The sequence below is a fragment of the Struthio camelus genome, chromosome 2 (assembly GCF_040807025.1).
Source record: "Struthio camelus isolate bStrCam1 chromosome 2, bStrCam1.hap1, whole genome shotgun sequence".
NCBI classification, from domain to species: domain Eukaryota; kingdom Metazoa; phylum Chordata; class Aves; order Struthioniformes; family Struthionidae; genus Struthio; species Struthio camelus.
Window position 1 is genome coordinate 142,179,475 of NC_090943.1, and position 20,228 is coordinate 142,199,702.

The 20,228-nt window shown below is 36.6% G+C and overlaps 1 protein-coding gene across 3 annotated transcripts in view; it reads right to left on the bottom strand.

The window, feature by feature from the left end:
- The window catches only part of ASXL3 (ASXL transcriptional regulator 3), a 132,618-nt gene that overhangs the window by 93,010 nt on the left and 19,380 nt on the right, over positions 1-20,228 (bottom strand). Inside the window, exons 2-3 of one of the 3 annotated variants that reach the window (XM_068932789.1) lie at positions 17,495-17,558; positions 15,593-15,679 (exon numbers count right to left, since the gene is read on the bottom strand). Coding sequence is in view for 1 of the 3 variants with exons in the window: in XM_068932790.1 (XP_068788891.1) it covers positions 12,583-12,585; positions 15,597-15,679 (86 nt within the window). In the remaining 2 variants the exon portion in view is untranslated. Of the gene's footprint in view, positions 1-12,582; positions 12,586-15,592; positions 15,680-17,494; positions 17,559-20,228 lie in introns of all 3 variants that reach the window. The other 2 variants (XM_068932790.1, XM_068932788.1) reach the window with 2 other exon arrangements.

The following is a 20,228-nucleotide window of genomic DNA, read 5'->3' on the forward strand; positions in this document are numbered from 1 at the left end:
CCCCCCCCTTTTTTTTTTTTTGTAACTCAGGGCTGTGGGCAGCACAGGACAGGAAGAGCAGCTTGAGAGAGAGCAAGATTATTCTTTCGGCTGTATTATTGGCTTCCAGTAACCGGAGAAGGATGGCCTCTGACTGACACAACTGGTTCCCATTTCATACTCCTCAGAGCGAGGCCTGTATTTCAGCCATTGTCAGTAAGACAGCGCGCTCCCAGGAGCCGCCCCCAAACCTTGAGGCCAGACGCAGCTGGCTGGCCCGAGCTGGAGCCTCGTGGGCTGCTGCAGTGGCATGTGAAGAGGCAGAGGGGAGCAGGGAGGGGGACCCAGCCCTGCCGAGCGCAGGCAGGGTTATCACCACGCAGGCCTGCGCATCCTTCTGCGCAAGCCTAGTGTCGCAGCCGCACTCCTTACGTGAGCTCAATGCAGTTTTCCAATTACTGCTATTAAAACAAACTGCAGCTACATTTATCAGATTAGAATAGGTGCTTGCGTACAGACATCTCTTTCCAGCTTCCTCCCGGTAACAGAAAGAAAACACAGGAAACAAAACAAAACATACCACCAAGCCCTGGTGGAATTAAATTTTAAAAAATAAATATGTTTCAGCGAAATGAAGAAGGGCTAAATCATTACAGTATTTAACCACTTAGAAGAAATAATAATCCACAAGTACTGCTAAGCAAAGTTCACTAAGGACTACACTATTTTAAAATGCTGTTTATATTTGATGAGAATTACGGATTTTTTTCTTTTACTTCAGGAATCTTTAAATCTTGAATAAGTTTACTGAAAGTTGAGCTACCAGATTGTAATATGAGAGTATTTTATAAAAAATATTGCTCCCTGATTGCAAGGACAGCAGTAAATTGCTGTAGAGAAACTAAAAGTGATTACTTTTTCCTTCTCTGCTTTCACTATCAAGAATCTTATTAAACTCCAGTTATCCTAATGAAATTGTTGTGTTATCTTAGGCCATTCTTGAAAAATGTGCCAACACACCGGCCTCTTGGAGTTCGTCATGTTGTGTCATTTCACCCATACAATCCATCTGCTTAAGTAATCACTTTTCTGAATCAATAAGAAACTTTTTAATTCTTAGTACAATTTCTATGGAAATTTTTACCTGAAAAGAATGTATCTATTCAGTGAACAACAATGCTGAAACCACTAAAGCTGTGAGTTATGTTAATATAGGGATTTTAGTGTTTCTACCTGGTAGAAAGTGACTTCCAAAATCTTGGTTGCTAGATACCAGTACCACATACAAGCTCTCCCAGCCACTTAAAACTTTTGTCTTTGCTGCTAACAGCATTCAGTTACGTGCTCCAAGCAGTGGACTTGCTTGGATTTCTTTCCTTTTTAAAAATAACTAAAATCTGGTGAAAAGCTTTAGAGAAAAGTCTGCTTGGAAATAATTCTGATCCCATGTTATATTTTCATTCATCTCACTTGAATCACTTCTCATTCCCCATGAACAACATTTAAGTATAAATTAGAAGTCCCTGTTTCTGTGCCTTATTCCTCAAAAGTCTGCCTCAGCGATATCAAAGGCATGCCCACAGTAAACCTGATGTTGAAATCAGAAGACTAACTTCAAACACAGAGGAGGAAAAAACAAAAAAGTGTACGTCACACTCAGCAGGAGCACACGAAGAAAGGAATGAAGATATTCTCACAGAGAGGCCAAAACTTGGATATCAGAAAACTAGAAAAGAGTTGGAAAGTGCAGCCAAGAAGAACTGAAGAAGGTACCCGTAGAATAATTGCTTTGACCATTTTCCCAAAGCTATATAAGAATAATTTGCAAATCATTAAATTGGGATTACAGTGATACATTGAGCTCGGAGATGCACAACATGTCTAACTGGCATGTTATGCTGGTTAAATCGTTTTTTGAAAAAGCAAAACAAAATTAAAAAAAAAAATCAGTAATTCAAACAATTGAGATTTAAAAATACCATGGCTGCTACAGGGTGTGGTGAACACCACAACGTAGTAGAATCAAATTCACATTCAAAACAGAGAACACCTAGCACTTCTCTTTCCTTCTCAATAACAAAAATTCAGGAAATCACCATAGGGTTTTGTTTGTTTCTCTCGCTCTTTCTTCCAGTAATTAATGGCTCCCTGATTTTTGATCACTGCATGACTTTTAAGCGAGTAACAGAACTTAAAATTTTTGAAACTGAATCTCAAATTCTATGATAATTATGCAAAAATTTCACATCTATTTTAGCAACCAAAACAAAGTTTTCAACCCACAAAGAAAAACAGGAAGTCAGAACGTATAGCAGAACCGCTCATTTCTGCATCTTCATTTCACATTGAAGTATGATTATTATTACTTAAAACAATTTTTAAAACAATTGTTTAAAATCTATTATATCAAGTAAATGAAACAAAAAAAAAAATTCCTTCCATTATGAAAGGATTTTCTCAATATACTTGTATTTAAAGAGTAATTCAACACTTGAGTATGTTTTTCTCAACCAACAATACAGGTAAAAAAAATCAAACTGTTATAAAGAATGAGGCAGCTGGGAGGAACCACAAGTAAGTAATACATCCAAAAAGAAAACTACCATTTTCTGATATTTATTCCCACAAAAGCACTTCTGTAAGAAAGAAGATATTTTTGTATTTTACATTAAAATAAATGTAATTACTATAATTTCGCTGCCTAATAAGAGTCAAGTATATCCTTAAAATATTCTTGTTAAGAGCCCTTTTCTGTAAGGAAACTCTAGAAATAAATACAGAATGGGTGATTATAGTACATCTTGTAACTTTTAAAAAATATAGCAACATATGTGTTATCATATTGGTTCAAATTAAAATATTTTGAGGGATGTAAAACATTTAAGTTATACTTGTTTGTGCATAAGGGAGTTTAACTTGGCAAAACAGCATAGCAAAAGGTTCTTTCCGTCCCTCAAAGCGCTGAGCGGATACTTCTAGTCTTGAGTTTTAACTTAATCCATCTGTTGTTGCAATTCAAACTATTAGTAGACCTCTTTATTCTTTTTTGACCTACAACCATTCATTAAGTCTAGAACTGACAGACTTAGTTTCTATTTAACATATAACTAAAAACCAACCTAATTTCAAAATGTCACAGAAATAGCTTTTATATTAAAACAATATTAACCATCAAATAATTTGTAAAATCAAAGCACTGATGCCTAAAATAAATAAATAAACGTTTTAGACAGGCCATAGTTGATAGGCCCATCATTCCAGCTGAAGGGAGTCTTGATTATGCTGAAGTCAATAATAAACTCCCTTTGAATGAAGGACTGAGGCACAAAAATATACAAAGAAAAAGTCAAAGAAATGTACTGTAATTTATTAACACAAGCAAAATTCAGGCTTAACCAGAAATTGTTAAGATTTCTGTTAGCCATCTTAGTCACTGTATAAAATATTTTAAATAAAAAATTAAATGATAAACATAACATTAAATCAATTGACAGTAAAAATCACATCATGAATCTGAACTGCTACCTTCCCCAGTTTTAGATTCAGATAGATTGCTTTTATTTATACTTTGCCTGGGCTCAAGCACTCTTTCTACACTGCATCATTACTACTTTAGTTCGTATAGTTCAGCACATCATTTTATTGAATAATATTTTGATGCAATTGTTTATATCAATATCTTTATAATAGAACTATAAACAAAGAAAGTTTATAGGTTAGGTTGGGTTTAGTGGTGTTGGTTTCAGGGGAAGGGAGTGAGGGTTAAAGCACACAGATTGAAAGTGGCCATCAACAGATTCCCTGATTGAAAGCCATCAGTCTTTTAAAAAAACCATGCAGTGTGTCATATGTTTCTCAGCATTTCTTCTCAAAAGGTTTTTGCTTGTCCTTTTTTGGTTATAGTTTTTTTCCTCTGTGATGACTGTAGAGGACAGCTGTCATTTTGATTTAGCTACCTAAAGTAGTTAATGTCCCTCTCTTTTATTCTATTTCTGAATGAAATATAAAGTAAGCAAGTAACTGAAGCTCTTATAGGAAAAAAGGTGCAGAATGGTATTTCTTGATAGATTCTTAATAGCAGATAAACATATCTTAAGCAATCTAATTTTAAAACAGGTAGAAGATACAGCAGTAGTAATGAAAGCTATAAGATTTTGAATAGTGTGACTACAGTTAGCTATTTTTGCTCATTTCCCTTTATTAAGTAGTACCTTCCAACAAAAGAGCCACTAGATCCCATTTACCTTTTCTCAGACTAGAAATAAAATGAAAATCAAAAGAAATAGGAAAAGAAATACCTTTATCCTCTTTTAAGTTGTGAGGTAAAACAATTCTCTGGACTCTTTTCAGCTCTTTTCGATAGTCTTAGCTATTGGAACAACTTGGCAGAAGATATATGTAAATAAAAATTTATGATTATATTTATAGCTTTATATCCCATGTGTGGGCATGTGTCTGTGTGTACAAACACGTTAAGTCCTGTCTGGAGGTGTATTTGCACTCTCAAGGTCATAACCACATTTTCGTACATATTTACGTTCTTTTATTTGCATTTTAATTTGATATATATGTTTTGCTTGTCAGGTCCCTATTAATACTGTAAATATTTGACAGCTACACAATCCCTGGCTTCAGCACACAGCTATCATAAAACAGCCTCATTGACGAATGCAGAGTTTATTTGAATTACAAGCAGAAGATGCAAGTTTTCCATAAGGCTGAAAGGAAAACAGATCTTACATAAAACATATTTTTCTTTCAGATAATACTAGGTAAGTAAACAAGAGAAGATATTTAAGCGCTTTTCATTATAAATCTGTTTTGAAATGAAGAGCGTGCAAATAATTTAATTTCGCAGTAATTAAGAAGAATTGCTATGAGACTCGAAACAAAATAAAACGGAATTGCTATCAACTAGCCTTAGATGGAAAAGAAATTCACGTCCATTACAAAATTTCTGAACAGTTATACCTGATCTATGTCATATTCCTGAGGCAGAGAAATTCTGAGGGCCTTTTTTAGTCTTCACTCTATGAAAACATACTTTGAAATTTTAAATGAAATATGTCAGTGCATTACTGAAACAGAAGTGGCAAAATTTTCAGTTCATTCAATATGAAGAAAAAATAATCGAGAGTTATTCCCAGATTATTCTCCCTTCAGTTAAAAAGTTGCTTAATTACAGGTAGACTGAAACACATACACTTATCTTTACAGAAACATAAAGATATGGATAGCAAACTGTTTCAGAAAATAAATTATTATTACAATATGATGCTAGAAAGCCTGACAACGTTTACTTCTTTCACATTCAAGCATAACATATTTAATTCAATCTGCCAGAAGTGAGAATGCTTCTGCTCAATGAAAAATATGGTAATGATGAAAATAAGGACTTGACAATCTACTGAATACTGAGTGGAAAATCCATAATGAATTGCATATGTTGTAATGTTCACTTTAGGCTTTTTTTTTTTTTTTTTTTTTTTTAAGATGAAGTGGAATACTAGAAATAGCATACAAAAATAGATTATAACATTCTGTGGAACGTTGTGCATGCCTCCCTTAAGACAAGAGTGCTTAGAGATATCGACAAGAAAAAGTCTGCTGTGGAATAAATGAAATTCAAAGCAGTAATAAACAATGGGTTTAAAAATTAACTCTTCAATGCAAAAGGGAACCCCAGAAAACAAAACAAATGCCCAAAATATATCCATCCCCAACAAATAAATCTCAATCAGCAACTAACAAGCTGAAACCTATGATAATTCATCTTTCACCTCCAAAAAAAAGCAGCTTCTAAAGTTACTCAAATGTTGCAACAAAAGCTCGTAAATCCATTAAACCAGTCATGGCTTTGAGTTCCCAGCCAGATTTCAATTTTCACTGCAGATCTTAAGCCTTCAACAGATTAAACTCCTTCCCTGAGAATATCTTACCCAAGTGTTCATTCAAATGGTAACTCCTCCTAGCTAAAGCCTCCATATCATTCCATGTTTGAATGTTTGATATATATGCCTGCTACTGTCAGGCTTACGAGCTGAATCGCATTTGCCCAAATACTTCCTGAAGGAAAAAGTAGATAATTCATGCCTTTTCTAAGCACAAGAGAGCTGAAAAAGGTTGCTGGCTACTCAGCAGCACTTCTTGCATTTTGCCCCAAACCAGCAAGCACTGTCATTTAACTGTCTTGCAGATCTTGTTTCTGAGGTTTATTTTAAAAGGCTAGCTTAGGACCCATATACTTTTCTGTTAATATGTGACAGATCTTCATCTGAGAACAGGAAAAAATAATACATTTCACAAAATCTCAGTTTCCCAAAGAGCTATTAGAAACCTTTGGCTCTGGACATCAATGAACATGGATTACTGGAAAGCTCTCCTATGTCCTATCTCCTCTTAAATGAAAGATGCTGGCAAAGCTGGCTAATAAAGGTAGTAAAACCTAAGAGCATGTATCTACCTTCCACATAATAATAGCTCAGTTTTCATAATGGCAGGCAAACTTTGGGTAAAACAATCTGTAGACTGTGGAAGGTCTCATCTCTTCAGTGATTTAAAAAAGAAATCACTGTGCAAAGCATACTATATAGAATAACTTGCACTGCTGGGAGGATGGATTAATGATCTGGTGAAACTTTCGTAACTTTTAACTTCTTTGAGTATCTGATTTGAATGTGTTTACATCTCTTGGATAACCTTACTGAGTTTCTCTTTCTTAAAATGAGAAGCAAAATTTAAAGAAGAATTATTCTTTGAAATACAGAAAAGTCAAAAGAAAAAGATGTATACACTAAATACTTATTTAAATATTACTAAAAGAGAAGTTGCACTTTCTAGAAAAATGTGGGTTGCCAGTCTTGACACAATCTTTATACATTTTAAGATAACACTATGCACTTGGTAACTCCAATTTATAATACAAAAAGTTTTTCTAAAAAAAAAAAAAAAAAAAAAAAAAAAAAAAAAAGAGCCTTCACTACCTTACCAAGTTTCGCTCTTTTTCAACAATACTCTACATTGAAAAGCATGACATAGGAAACAGAAAACAGAGAAACAGTGCAAGTTAAATTGTCACATTAAATATCCAAATATATTGAAAAAATAATTATTTTACTGTGCAAAAATGCCAACACTGAATTCTTTGATAAACCCACACCATTCAGTTTTCACAGCTGATACCCATCTTCTACTTCAAAATAAAATATCCATTACTACAAAACACTGCTTTTTATTGCACAAAATAACTAATAAGTTTTATAAAAATGATCACCAACATTTGCACTGCTAGCCATTATTTGTTACAATGAAATTGTTCAATTTCCTCTTTTTTTAAAAAAGGAATATCTGTAATATGGCACTAACATATCATGCAGGTCTTAATTTCAGCAAATCTGACTGCAATACCTGAATATGCATTGGGCATGTATTGAAAGATAAAATATTTTTGCCATACAGATCTTAAAATGGTGAAACATGTTTATCACATCACAAGTTTTAACAATGATCATGTTTCCAATTACAGTAAAATAGATTAAATGTAAAATTTTTACACTTCCATTGGACTATTATAACTTTAATATTTTATGATCATTTGGGCCACTATCCCTCGACAGGAATGCATCAAACAAAAACACAGCTTTAATCCCTCCACTAATACACTACTCTTTGAGAAAATACAGGCTAGGCTTGGGTGGGAGAAGCGGAAAACTAATTAACTACACCAGTAAAACGAAGATATTTTTAATAGCACCAAGGAAGCATACCACTCACACAGACTGTATTCCTATTTTCCCAGTCTTTACAAAAGCATTTTGCAGAGTTGCTAATAGAATTAAAAAAAATAACTTCATTGCGGATCCTCTTTTAACGAAATCAGCTGTTCTGAGATGTCAGTTCAATGCACATAAGCGCCAACTTCTACACTATGATGGATCAGGGACAAAGTACAAAAAGGAAGCCATATGAACTTTTAACTGTTGTTAAACAATATATCCCAGAACGCTCGGAGACATGATGGAATAATGCAACTGGTCTGGGGTTCTTACTTCCTCATAATTAGTCCTGGAATCAAACTAAAGGAGAAAGCTTGCTTGGATCCTGAGCTAGAAAGTGAAGTAAACACTACAGTATAGCGTGTCCACATTGTATTCCTTTAAAAATATTAGGCACATAGAATCGTGAAAAGACTGGAGTTTGAAATCTCGTATGTGCAAAGGGAAGAGGGATGACAGGAGAGTGGGGTAATCAGAGAGCATAGGATTGGTGACCTAGTTTGAGAAAGGAGGGTGAGCGTAGCGGAAGCTCCTGGGATGAGGGATTGCACGTAGCCTGACAAAAAGCCAGGAACTTGTAGCAATACTGCACCAGGAACACCAGTTGAATGGGTGGGCATATCGGAAGTGGAGGAGCAGAGGACCAGGATACCTTCTCAGCTCTGCGTTTAACTTTGGAGCAAATCACTTTGCTTCTGTCTCCTCTCTCTTCTTACATATCTCAATTAATATTCTTAACAGTAAGAACAGTATCCTCCAAAGTATTTGAAGCCATACTCAAAAGATTCTTATTACTTGCAATGTGCCATTTATCACCTTTAAAAATTAATTTCCAAAACTAAATCCACACCCTAATAAAACTAAAAAAGGAATTTGCATCTCAGACACAAGCATAATTTCTACCTTGCCTGTAACATTTGGGTCACTCGTTGCTACATGTGTCATGCCAAAACAACAGGTAATTGAATCAAAAATGCTGACATGCAGACTCATTTTACTGGACTGCTTATTGAAGTCCCTAGACAGAGACTTCATTGTCCTGTGAAAGGAAGAAAAGCAGCATTAAAAGAAAAAAACAATTATAGATAATTTCTAAAAACTGGGAAATGGAGCAAAAATGAAGCTAATGGTAGTTCAGGCAAAAAAAATACATTAAACAGTTGAATGTTTTATATAGAAATATATTATTTATAGGCATACCCAGTGGAAGAAGTGCCTCTGATAAATAAAAAAACTTGTAGTCTTTGCAATTAGCTGATGGAATATATTTGAGACTTTATTATTTAACACCTATTTCATTAGCATCTAGGAACAGTTTTCCAAACCAGGAGAAAGACAGGATTACTGTTGTGCAGGCATATGTAAGCTAGCCTTAAACTAATGGTGGTATAATCATAGTGTGGCAACATGGATTCAAGAACTACCAAACCTACCCTCAAGCTTGCTTTAAGGCTTGGGTTACTGCTGAAGTCGATTTAGGGCTACATCACTATCAACAACTGAAATAATTACCACAGCGATGACTTGGCTATGATGATACAAGTTGCAGTCCCATGTTTGGAGTGCTGTATTGAGGAGACCCATCAGCCTTTACCAGCCCAGTGGAGTGTGGCAAAAACCAAGTTGGGAATGACTGGGCAGGAAGGAGCAAGAGTGAAATTTTCCACTGCTGAGTTGCAGCAAAAACAACTGCCTACAGATTAGGTGGTTTGTTGTTACACTAAAAAGAATAGCGTTTCAAAGAGGTATCAGAAGTGAACTTACGCAGAAAGACACAGGTAGTACTGAAAGATCGTTTCTTCCAGAGCTCTGCAGTTAAAAGCAACATCTGTAGAGGCATAAGAATCAATCTAATAGTGCCAGGCAAAAGAATGTGAATAGCTTTCTCTCTCTTCCCATGAAGGCTTCCTTTCAGCTCCTTGTAGGGCATAACTACCTTCAAGACCAAACAATGCACTCCTTCAGCTGAATAGGCCTCCCAAATAAATTGTTGGATGTAAGCAACCACAGAAGCCTTTTAACTATCTCTGTCCTTCCTTAAGACAAAAACTGGTTCTTTCAGTGAAATTTTAAGACCCTTTGATTATTATCGGGCACTTGATTTTTTTATTTTAGGGAAAGATAACTGTGATGTTAGTCATTCTTGATCACAAGGACATCCTGAAATTACTTTATAGAGAAAGGAAGTAAAAATTTCTCTGTCTAGCTACATACATAAAATAAAACGAGGAACCTAAAAAAGATCAACAATAGAACAGAGCTGCCAGCTCATTGAGCTTATTTACAGAAACAACCATGTTCAGAAATGCCTTTTTTTTTTTTTTTTTTTAAAAGACTACAGTTCTAAGGATAAAGTGTTCAAAGGCTTACAGAGACACTGTCAAAAAGAACAAAGGATTCAGGGGTAAGGGATAATATTTTCAGGAGTACCATCTCACTCAAGAGCTAAAGACAGACCCTGTACAGATCAGATGTTTTATTCCATTAATGACTCTGCTCAGCAGCTCAAAGTGGGTTTAATTCCAGCTAAACCACTGGTTTAATATTTCTGCACAAAGAGTGTAAATCTAAAAACAGAGTATCTTGCGATTAATTAGGGTCATACTTCGCTGCTTTCTTGGGCTCAAGATAGAATTCATGATAAATATTATCAACATTGTGGAGAGAAGAAGAAACAGCACTATTGCCAGTGGCAAGCATCTCTTCTTAGTCTTCGGAAAGACTAGTGTCACAACAATAAATCAACAGATTGCTTAATCTTGCACAGCAAAATACAAAACGCAGGGAAAAAAGAGGAGGAGTTAGGACTGATGCCATAATTTCTTACAGTTGATATGAGGATCAACAAACAGACTTGGAGAGAAAGGAGTTTTAAGGTGCCAGCTGGCAAATTAAAAATGGACCAAGAAGAGGGGTTTTTTTTTTAAATTGTGTAAATTAACTGGGGAGATTAGTCAAAGTTACTTGAAAATACAGAGGTCAGTTCTTCTAGCTGAACAGCAAAAATACTATGAAAAGATCCCGTTCGAGGGTTCAGAGTCCTGAGTCTAATGGAGGAGGAAAGTAAATAGCTAGCATAGCTGTGGGCTAAAGTTCCACTCCAAAAAATTAAACGTTGTTTGTCCCATTTTCAAAGTTTATTGGCTTTTAACTTGTACTAAGGATCTTTGGCTTTAATCTTTTCCAGACATGAAGGTAGAGAACGAGTCAATTCCCCAGCCTTCCCAAGCAAAGGAGAAAGGGACGTACAGAAAAGCCAGCACATGATCTATGGTTATTAGCATCAAACATTTATTAGAATTTGGCTGGATATTTCCCCCTAAGACTCAAATAATATGGATGGCCCAAGTACTGCAAACTGATTAAAAAAAAAAAAATCACAGAAAAATAAGGTTCAAGGGATTTGTTAGTGCCATAGTTCAAGGCAGAATCAACCAAATTACATAATTCATGACAGATGTCTATCTAAATTGTTTTTAGAGTGATCTAGAGATACAGACTCCACAGCTTATGACAGTATTCAATTACCCTTGTTAGAAAAATCTTCTTACTATCTAATCTGAATCTTTCCTTGCTACAGTTTAAAGGCCTTATTTCTTGTCTTATCCTTATCAGACAGGCAGGATAACTTATTCCCTTACTTTCTTCATGTATCTGAAGACTTACTGTATCTAAACTCAAATCTTCTCTTCCCTAATCTAAACACATGATTCTTACTAACTCCTGTCCTATTTTTATCTCTCTGGTAATTTTCAACTCTCTGATTAGACAGCTAATAAAACCAACACCAGGAACAAACAAGGAAAAGAAATGATCAGATGGTAATTAAGTAAGTTAGATGTTCTCAAATCAGCTAAGATGTTTGAAATTCTCCCTAAGGAATTCTGGACCAATATCAGAATTATTAATAGTTATTTTTCAGATTTCATAGAGCACAGCAGCAATTCCGAAAGACTTAAAAACATGTAGTGACTACCTTTAAAGAAAGGAAAAAGGCAGGGCCAAGGAAACAGAGACACAACAATTTAATTTCAATGTCTCCAAAATATGGAACAAATTACAAGCTTTTTTTCAGATAAGAAGATTGGTAACACACAGATCTGTGAAAAACAAGTTACTCCAAATCCATTAAAATATCCTTGACATGGTATCAAAACCTCTAGATAAGGGAGCAGCAGTAGGTAGCAATTATAGCCTGACTTCAATGAGGTTTTAGATGTTGTTTCTCATGGGACTCTCATAAGCAAATGACAGAAATACAAAGCTGTAAAAGGAAATAATTTCAAATATACAGATGACACTAAACTAGCATGGGCTACCTGCATGTTGAAAGACAAGATTACAAGTTATAACAATCTTAGTAAATTTGAGAATCAGCCTGTAGAAAACCTGAACACAATTCATTAAACATACATGGGAAATTCTGACCTTAGTAGGAATAAGTAGCCGCAGAAATATAAGATGAAGAATGACCAGCTTGGTAGCAGTACAGGAGAAAAGGAACACTGAGGTTAGAGTTGATCATCACCTGACTAGCTGTGTATGTCACATTTGCAAAATAGCCAAAATCTCACACTAGGATGCATAAACACCACATTGAAAGTTGGCAGAAATTTATGATGGGACAAGAAGTTGTCTTCAAAAGAACAAGGACAAAGGATACTAGGAAGGAAAACGTGGAGCACTGTGCACTAGAGTTACCTGCTGTTTACCTTCTTTGTTAAGGGAATTTCAGCATCAAGATTGTTGGCCTGGAACTGTTTACTGTCACCGAGGCAATAATATAAAATACATTTTTTAGGGGCAAATAAAATCCTCTATTTAATACTTCCTGAAAAGTAAATGCCTTAAAAGTTTTTACTCCTCCTTCTAGGTAGCAAGAGAAGAACTGCCCACATGCTGAACATGCTACAACCAACCATAACAGTAGAAAAGATATTTAGGAAACAAAGCTGAGATGTACATCCCCAGTATTATATAAATCTGGATAGCTGTATAGACTCTCATAGGATGTGTCAGTAGCTTTTTATTTTAATTTCTAACATATATCTGCTTTTGAACTTTCAAATTTTCCTTCTACTGTATTTAATGATCTCAAAAAAAAATGTGGAACTTGGTATCTTTATTACAAACAAGAGAAGAAGTTGAAAAGTCTGATGGTGTCTTTTTAAAGATTACCCATAATGACTACAATGAGATTGCTAAAAAACCATACGTTATTCATTCAGATTTACTACCACAGCAAAAAGCTTTAGATTAATTACTGCTGAAATATATTTGAAAAAATGACTAAGCCAATTAATCTCATTCATTTATAAATGGAAGAGCAGAGAACTTTTGAAGAACTTCACTTAGGATTGCCAAGGTTCTGCTGACAATGATAATCAGTATAAAGTAAATAGTAAAGGATACTAATGTACTAATATATTGCTGGTACATGTCCAGCCTTGGAGAATACACAACTCAAGGCTGAATGAAATACGCTAGTGCCATTCCAGTGCTTACAATCAAGTGACTACACATCATAAAATCTATACCCCTTGTCCATCTTAGCTGGCTGTGACGTGGAGACTAGGAAAAATCATCTTCAGTAATGGCAAGGATATCATGACTACTGGAAGAAATTGTAGAGACTGATGAAGTAAATAGAAGATTCTAGCCTAGGACTATGAAAACAAGACAGTACTTAAGCACTAAGGCCCAGTTAACAAACGTGTATGAAGTCTAATAACTTATCAGCGCCTATTAAAGAGGTAGACACTAAGATAACTTTGTGTCTGTGCAAAATCGCTATTAAAATACAGCAGAACCACAATTTTTAAAGCAAATCACAAACTAAATGAGAATCCAGATATTTTCAAAAATAATAAAGAATCAACATTTTGTCTTTAGAACTGCAGAAGTCATAATTTTCAGGCTAATCTACTGAGGATGATCTAACCTGTAACTTAATAAAATTTTTCAAATAAGGAGCAAAAACCATTAAATTTTATGTTTTTTCAGTTATCTACTTACCATCGCACACAGCATCCTGCACTCTACTACATATTCACGCACACCTGCACATACCACACTACAAATACAAACCATACCAGAATGTACCTGAGTTTCCTTCCTGTTTGCCTGCCATTCATTTTCTGAATTACTGAAGAAATGAAAAAGAAGATCTAGCTTTCAGTCTCTTTAAAGGAGTCTTTCTCCCATTATTTATTCCGCAGCAATTAGAAAGGGCTTCACCATTTTCTATATTTAAATCATATTAAAAAGCTGCCTTCTCTCCCGCCGCTAACTTTTGCGCACCAAATTTTATTCACACACAATTCAGGGAAACAAGAATTTTCAAAATTACAAAGAAATGCTACTATCAGCATAATCAGAACTGAGCCTTTCACATGCGGTGGTCTCAGACAACAAGATTGAAGTAGAAATAGCAATCTATTCACTGCTGTGAGAAAGTGTATCTTAATAAAAACAGATTTTCAAATCCTTGCAGCATAACCCTGATGTCTGGACATTCGTTTTCAAAAGTTTTCATCCTCTTTTTTCTTTGGCATTGCCTAACGTACTTCAAGCAGTTTCTTGACAGGAACTAAAACATTTTGTATCCGTAAAAGGTGACAAGTTCAATTTCTTCTTGCATATCATCTCTTTTGCAATTTTACCAAAATACAGATATTATAAGCATGTTGAGGCTACCAGCACAGCAGTGCATAGCTGTGCACTGCAAACGATCATGCAGAGCATTTCTGTTTCTTAAGAATAACAGCACATTCAGGAAAAGGATAGCCCATGGTTACTTCTGGGTCACCAGAGTAAATTCAAAAGTAACAAATGTAATGTGCTATTACTCTTGTAAATGGGCTTTGAAGTTCCCTTCTTCTAGATTTCAGGCGCAAAACTAAAAGAATATAATTAAAATAAAAGCAGATGTCTCTCCTTCTTTGCTTTGAGACAGCAACACTTATTAAAATGATTTATTAGAACAGAAAAATTTTACTGTATCATTTGGAGAAGAAGAAACTGCATCTTATAGGAGACCACCACCTAACAACTTAAGCTTTTCCTCAACTTTATTTCCTGTCCAAGTTTTCATCTGCAGGTCACTAGAAGACCTGCCATGTAGTCACCTTTAGGGAACAAGGAGCTGCATGTCTATCTATAGTGGACTATACTTAATCAGATCCAAAACACACTTGAGTCAATGGAAGACAATTGTTGACTTCAGTAGGCTTTGGATAATCTGCCTATCCTCTATGGACTTAATGATCATAGTAGAAATCTACATCCAAAGTACACTGCAGTTAGTTAAGTCAGGATCCAACCTCTGCACCCACACCAAGCAGCCCCCAGTTCAGTCACCCCCTTCCTCCCACCCCCAATTCTTTATCGGCACAACTCCCATTACCACAGGCAACATCAGCAGGTTGGCAACACTGACTTCAGGTGCCAGACCACAAACTGAAGCGAGAGAAGGAGAGCTTCTCAATCCATCTCATACTTCGCCCATGCATGTGGTGGCAGAGGTAACCCAGATGACAAGCTTGGGACTATATTCAAAAATGAGAAGTGGCATTGGGCTATCTGAGCAGATCATACTGTCTTTCTAAAGAAAAGTTAGCGTACCGGAGCTGGCCCACAGACTCTTTTTGGAAGGTACTAAGTTAAGCCAGTCACATACCACTTTAAAAGCCTTGCGATAACAAACAAATCCCATATTTCCCACCTCGTGTACTGATATATGGATTCAGCCATTAACCAGCACTTTAACATTTCTGAAGATTATACAAGATGCCTAGATGGTTTTCAAAGAGATAGTAAACATATTAATATATAAACACTGACCTTGTTTCTTTTAACCCTTCTTTCTGAATGACTTCCAATATTTGCTTTGCAGTCATTGGTGAGTTGGGGTATTTTTCCAATGCCTAAAAAGAAATAATAAATGTGTAAGTGACAAGCCACAGCTGTCCTGTGATTCTGAAAGCTTATGCCATCATGTAGTTTTTACATAATCATTTGTGAAGGGCAGGGAACTCTAGTGTTGAGACTGGAGTCCTCTGTCTGTTAGAAGGCCAGATACAATCCAGGAAATTGCAGCAAGAATGAGATTTACTTGCTGCTTGCGTGCATCATCTGCTAAAATACCTGGGAAAATTCATATTGGATTCCAAATAAACTAAAGAGTTAAAATATGAAACTAATTGTAGTACACAGCAACATAGTTCCTTTCAGGCAGGAAGGAAAAAAAAAAAAAACAAAAAGAAAGAGACAGCTAGTCTTCTCTTTCTTTTTCTATTACTTTAAAACTATTTGAGGTCATTTTAATATTCTACACTTAGGTTCTGTCATGACCTCAGAAAACTGTCTAAGAGCTTCCATTTGCAGAGAAAAAGCTACTGTGAGATTTGACACAGATAGGCTTTTAATTTTAAATGCTTTTTGTTTCTAAAAAAGATGAAAAATGAAGTAGTCAGAACAGTCACAGAAGCACGTAAGATGCTACATGACTCAGAGTGCAGTATATTTTTCCAGTTCAGCTCAGTTTTCCACTCCTTTGCCTTTTCCAATTGAGCCCAAATTAACCCACTCCTCTTCCCGTTTACAACCATCTTGTGTGGGATTTTCTACTTTTTGTCCCCATCAGTTTTAAGCAGCTAACCAGTCAGCCACTCTTTTGCTCATGTAAGGTGCCAGACTGACAGCCCTTTCAATCAGCAATAAAAGGTGCAGCACAGGCAACAGCAATGCAAGCTTCCCCACAGTGTCTTGCCAACGTATCTCAGCAATAACTTGCATTTCTACCATGGGCAAAAATCAGTTTGGTCTCCAAACTCATCCGATCCTGAGCTTCTCTCTAGTGGTTACCAATTGATGGTAACTGGGAAAGTAGCTACTATTATGCGGACACCTGCCCACGAGGAACTAGAGACACCACTACATCATATCATACATCATATTATGCAAATCACCAAGCTGTGAAGGATACTAACTGGGGCTCTGATTCAAGCAGCTAACCAAAAGCCAAAGCCTCCCTACTCACTACCAATTTCTTGTCCAGCTCGGCCCTCTCCTGCCATTTTACAGTCCTGATTGGCTGCCTGTTCTCCCCTTTCTCATTCAAAACACAGTTTACCAAATCCTTTGGTTCTTCTGTTACAGATGAGCTTCGTACCCTTTATCTTTCAGTTCTACAAAAGGAAAATGCAAAAGTGAGGGCTGCACTAGAAAGGTCTGGGAGCTAAACTGAGCTTATCACACGTACACAAATAGGCAAGATTCAAAAGGGACCTGTTGGGAAAGGAAAACCAAAGGTAATTTGAAAGCAGAAAGAAGAGCAGGTAGAAAAGTATATGACAATGAATAAGGACAGAAGAAACTGCACAGAGCTGGAAAAAGAGCCTTTGCACAGCAAGGGAAGAGAAATGATATGATGCATTAGTGATAGAACCACATGACACATTGGAAAAATTACAATGTAGAGTCGATTAAGACTAGGATGAAAAAAGATTAATGCTGTTGAAGAGAGAAAAATGGAAACCTTAACCTTTAAAAAGAAGACAAAGAAAATGGACAAAGTAAAATGACACACTGAAATGGAAGGAAAAGAAGGCAACTGAACTGAACTGGGAAGACTCCAGAGGGCAAACTGGATAAAACTGGAAAGGACAGAAGAGGAAACTACACTGTACTGGACACAGCTATGAAGAAAACTGGGTGCACTTGAAAGTGGGGTTACTCACTGTGGAGGATTCCCTGTTTCTCTTCCTGAGTACAGGCCCCTCAGCACACCTGGGCAGCTCCTCCCTGCAATTGAGAAAATTTGGGTAGCCCTGTCCCCTTCTCTACGACATCACATCCTACTCTATAAAGTCAGTAAAAGTGCCAAGTATTACGTGAGTTTGATGACAGTGGGGAGGAAACAGTAAAGCTGCACAAACATCAGAAGTCACCCTGCTCTGGACAGCGGGAGAAGGGAGAGCAGTTTGTGCTGAGGAAACTGCACTGAGCTGGTTGTGGGGACAATGGCCAGACAGATGGATACAGAAGATCATCTTCACAAAACAACAGTGAAACCAACAAGCAGGATGCATAACACCACTACAGAAAGTTTAACCAAACCCACAAGGCAGATTTTAAATATCACGGTATGAAGCAAACACATTCAGGGTATAATGACAAACTGAAATGCAGAGTATGTTAAATAGGCTGAGCGTGCTGGAGCAAACAACTGCCCATTGTGTGGACTGGCTTTACTGCCGGACATGTAGCGTGGGCTGCAGTTCATATACCCTACAAACGTACTTCTGTCCATCCAACCCTTTAAACAGAGGCCTGTTGTTTAAAGAACTGCTTCATACCCTAACTGGAAAGCATACTCCTCCAACTCAAACACTACTTAATTTGCAAACAATCTTATCATGTACCTGATTTAGTTTTCTTTATCACAATGAGGATTAATTTAGTAGAGAACCTTTGCAAGGATATTTTTTTCTGTCCCTTCTGCCCCACCCCCAACTTTAGCAGAACCATTTATCACAGCAAGAAAATAAAAATAATTACTCGTAAAAATATCCTAGTGACCATTCCATTGCTTTCTTCCCCCAGCTATGGAAAACAATATTACTTCAGAGTTGGTGAGCTAACAGATACAATGAACCGATAATTGCACTAGGGTCTCTTGCCTTAGTATCTTACCATTAACATCACTAAAAACCCACAACCCCTTTTGCATTTCTAAGTCTCTTAAAAATAATATTAGAAAATCAAATTGAATTGCTAGCTGTCGCTTAAGACAAATAAAATAGTAAAATGCAGTAGTATAATGAAGTCATAGACTTCTTGGTCAGAAGAAGTAATGCCGATCAGAGGAAGAAGTCTTTATCTGTTTTAAATACCCTTCTCCTTTCTCCCACTCCATCCACTGACACTCATATCTTGTACGGGCAGTGACTAATAATGCTGAAATTAAAATAAGCCAAGGTAAACTGTCATGAAAAATATGATTGTTTCAATGCATTTTGTTAAGGAGGACAGTGGCAGTAGAATGGGTTGCACTGACTGGAACCTCTGTCACCAAAGATCAAATATGCTCTATTTATTCATGCCATTTAGCCACAGTCATAAAAATGGACAGCCACTAACCGGGACAAATGATCTGACATCCATTAGGACAATCTGGAAGGTAACAGAAGTAGCCGTTGCACTGAACACATTCTTGGTGTTCATTAAAACCCTGCTGAAAAACTCAAAGACAACAAGACTCTGAATCTACTAAGCACAAGCAGTGGAAAGCAAAGCTACTAGCAAATGGTAGTAGCCTGAGAAACAGTTACGGTTGCATCAGCAACGCATATCAACCCCCAACTTAAGAGAGATTAAATAATTGCACAAATCCCACAAACACATGAATTCTCAGGTTTAATGGGAAACTCATGTCAGTTATATGTGACAAGAAGTAACCAAAATTCCTTCTCTCAGCGGGGCCTCTGTCATTCTGTGCACCTACAGTGCACAGCAAATTAGATGCCACACGGGTAAGATCCCAGTGAACCGGTAACAGGAGAATTCTGGAGCCCAGGCAGGACCTGTTGCTCTGCCTAAGAGAGAAATTCAGAAATTCAGTTGACCTACTAAATCAGAAGAGAATCTCTATAAAAGAGATGAATGATTAGTTTTACTTACATATACAACTGTTTGTCACTGAATCAGATCTGTTCTACTGTTTGCACTTCAGCCACTAGAGGGAACGCAATTAGAGGGACAGCATGAAGCAATGCAAACTAGAAAGTCAGTCTTGCCACTTGTAAACATTGTTCTGCAGAAAGTGGGAAGCTTTGCCAGAGAAGCAGCCACGACTCCTACAGCTTTCAGTTATTATGTTGATAAAAATGAGTCCTCTCAACAAGAGCCAAGCGCGAACTGATACAGTGCTGTCATCCAAAATCAGTGGGCAGATCAGTCTCGTGGTTTTATTGATGCTGAGTATCCTACCAAAGTAGAGTAAGCCGAGACCGGCCTAAGCGTTTGCCATTTCTGTAAGAGGCTTGCAAGGATCTGAAGGTCAGGTAGCTGACAAAAATCAGGTCCATTTTATCATTTCTGCTTGGTCAAACTATAAGCTGAGCCACCACTCACAGACTGGAGAAATTCTCTTTTAGAGGCATATTTAAATAATTCAGGAGGAGGAAGAGGAACAGTACTGCTATTGCCAGCTCTCCCACTCAACCACTAAAATACAAGGGTCATATTGAACTGCACAACAGGCATTCTTTACCACCCAAAGAGGGCAGGGTGAATAAAAGAACAGAAAAGTAACTTTCCTTCTTCTCCTAAGCAGAAAATATGTGATATTTTCTAGTCAACCATTACTAAGTTAATTAATTGAAAAATGGAGTCCCAAACACGGTGCAAGAATAGCATCCTGGAATAAATCCAGCATTGTCTTTTCCAGCTGCTTGTGTGAGGCTAATCGGA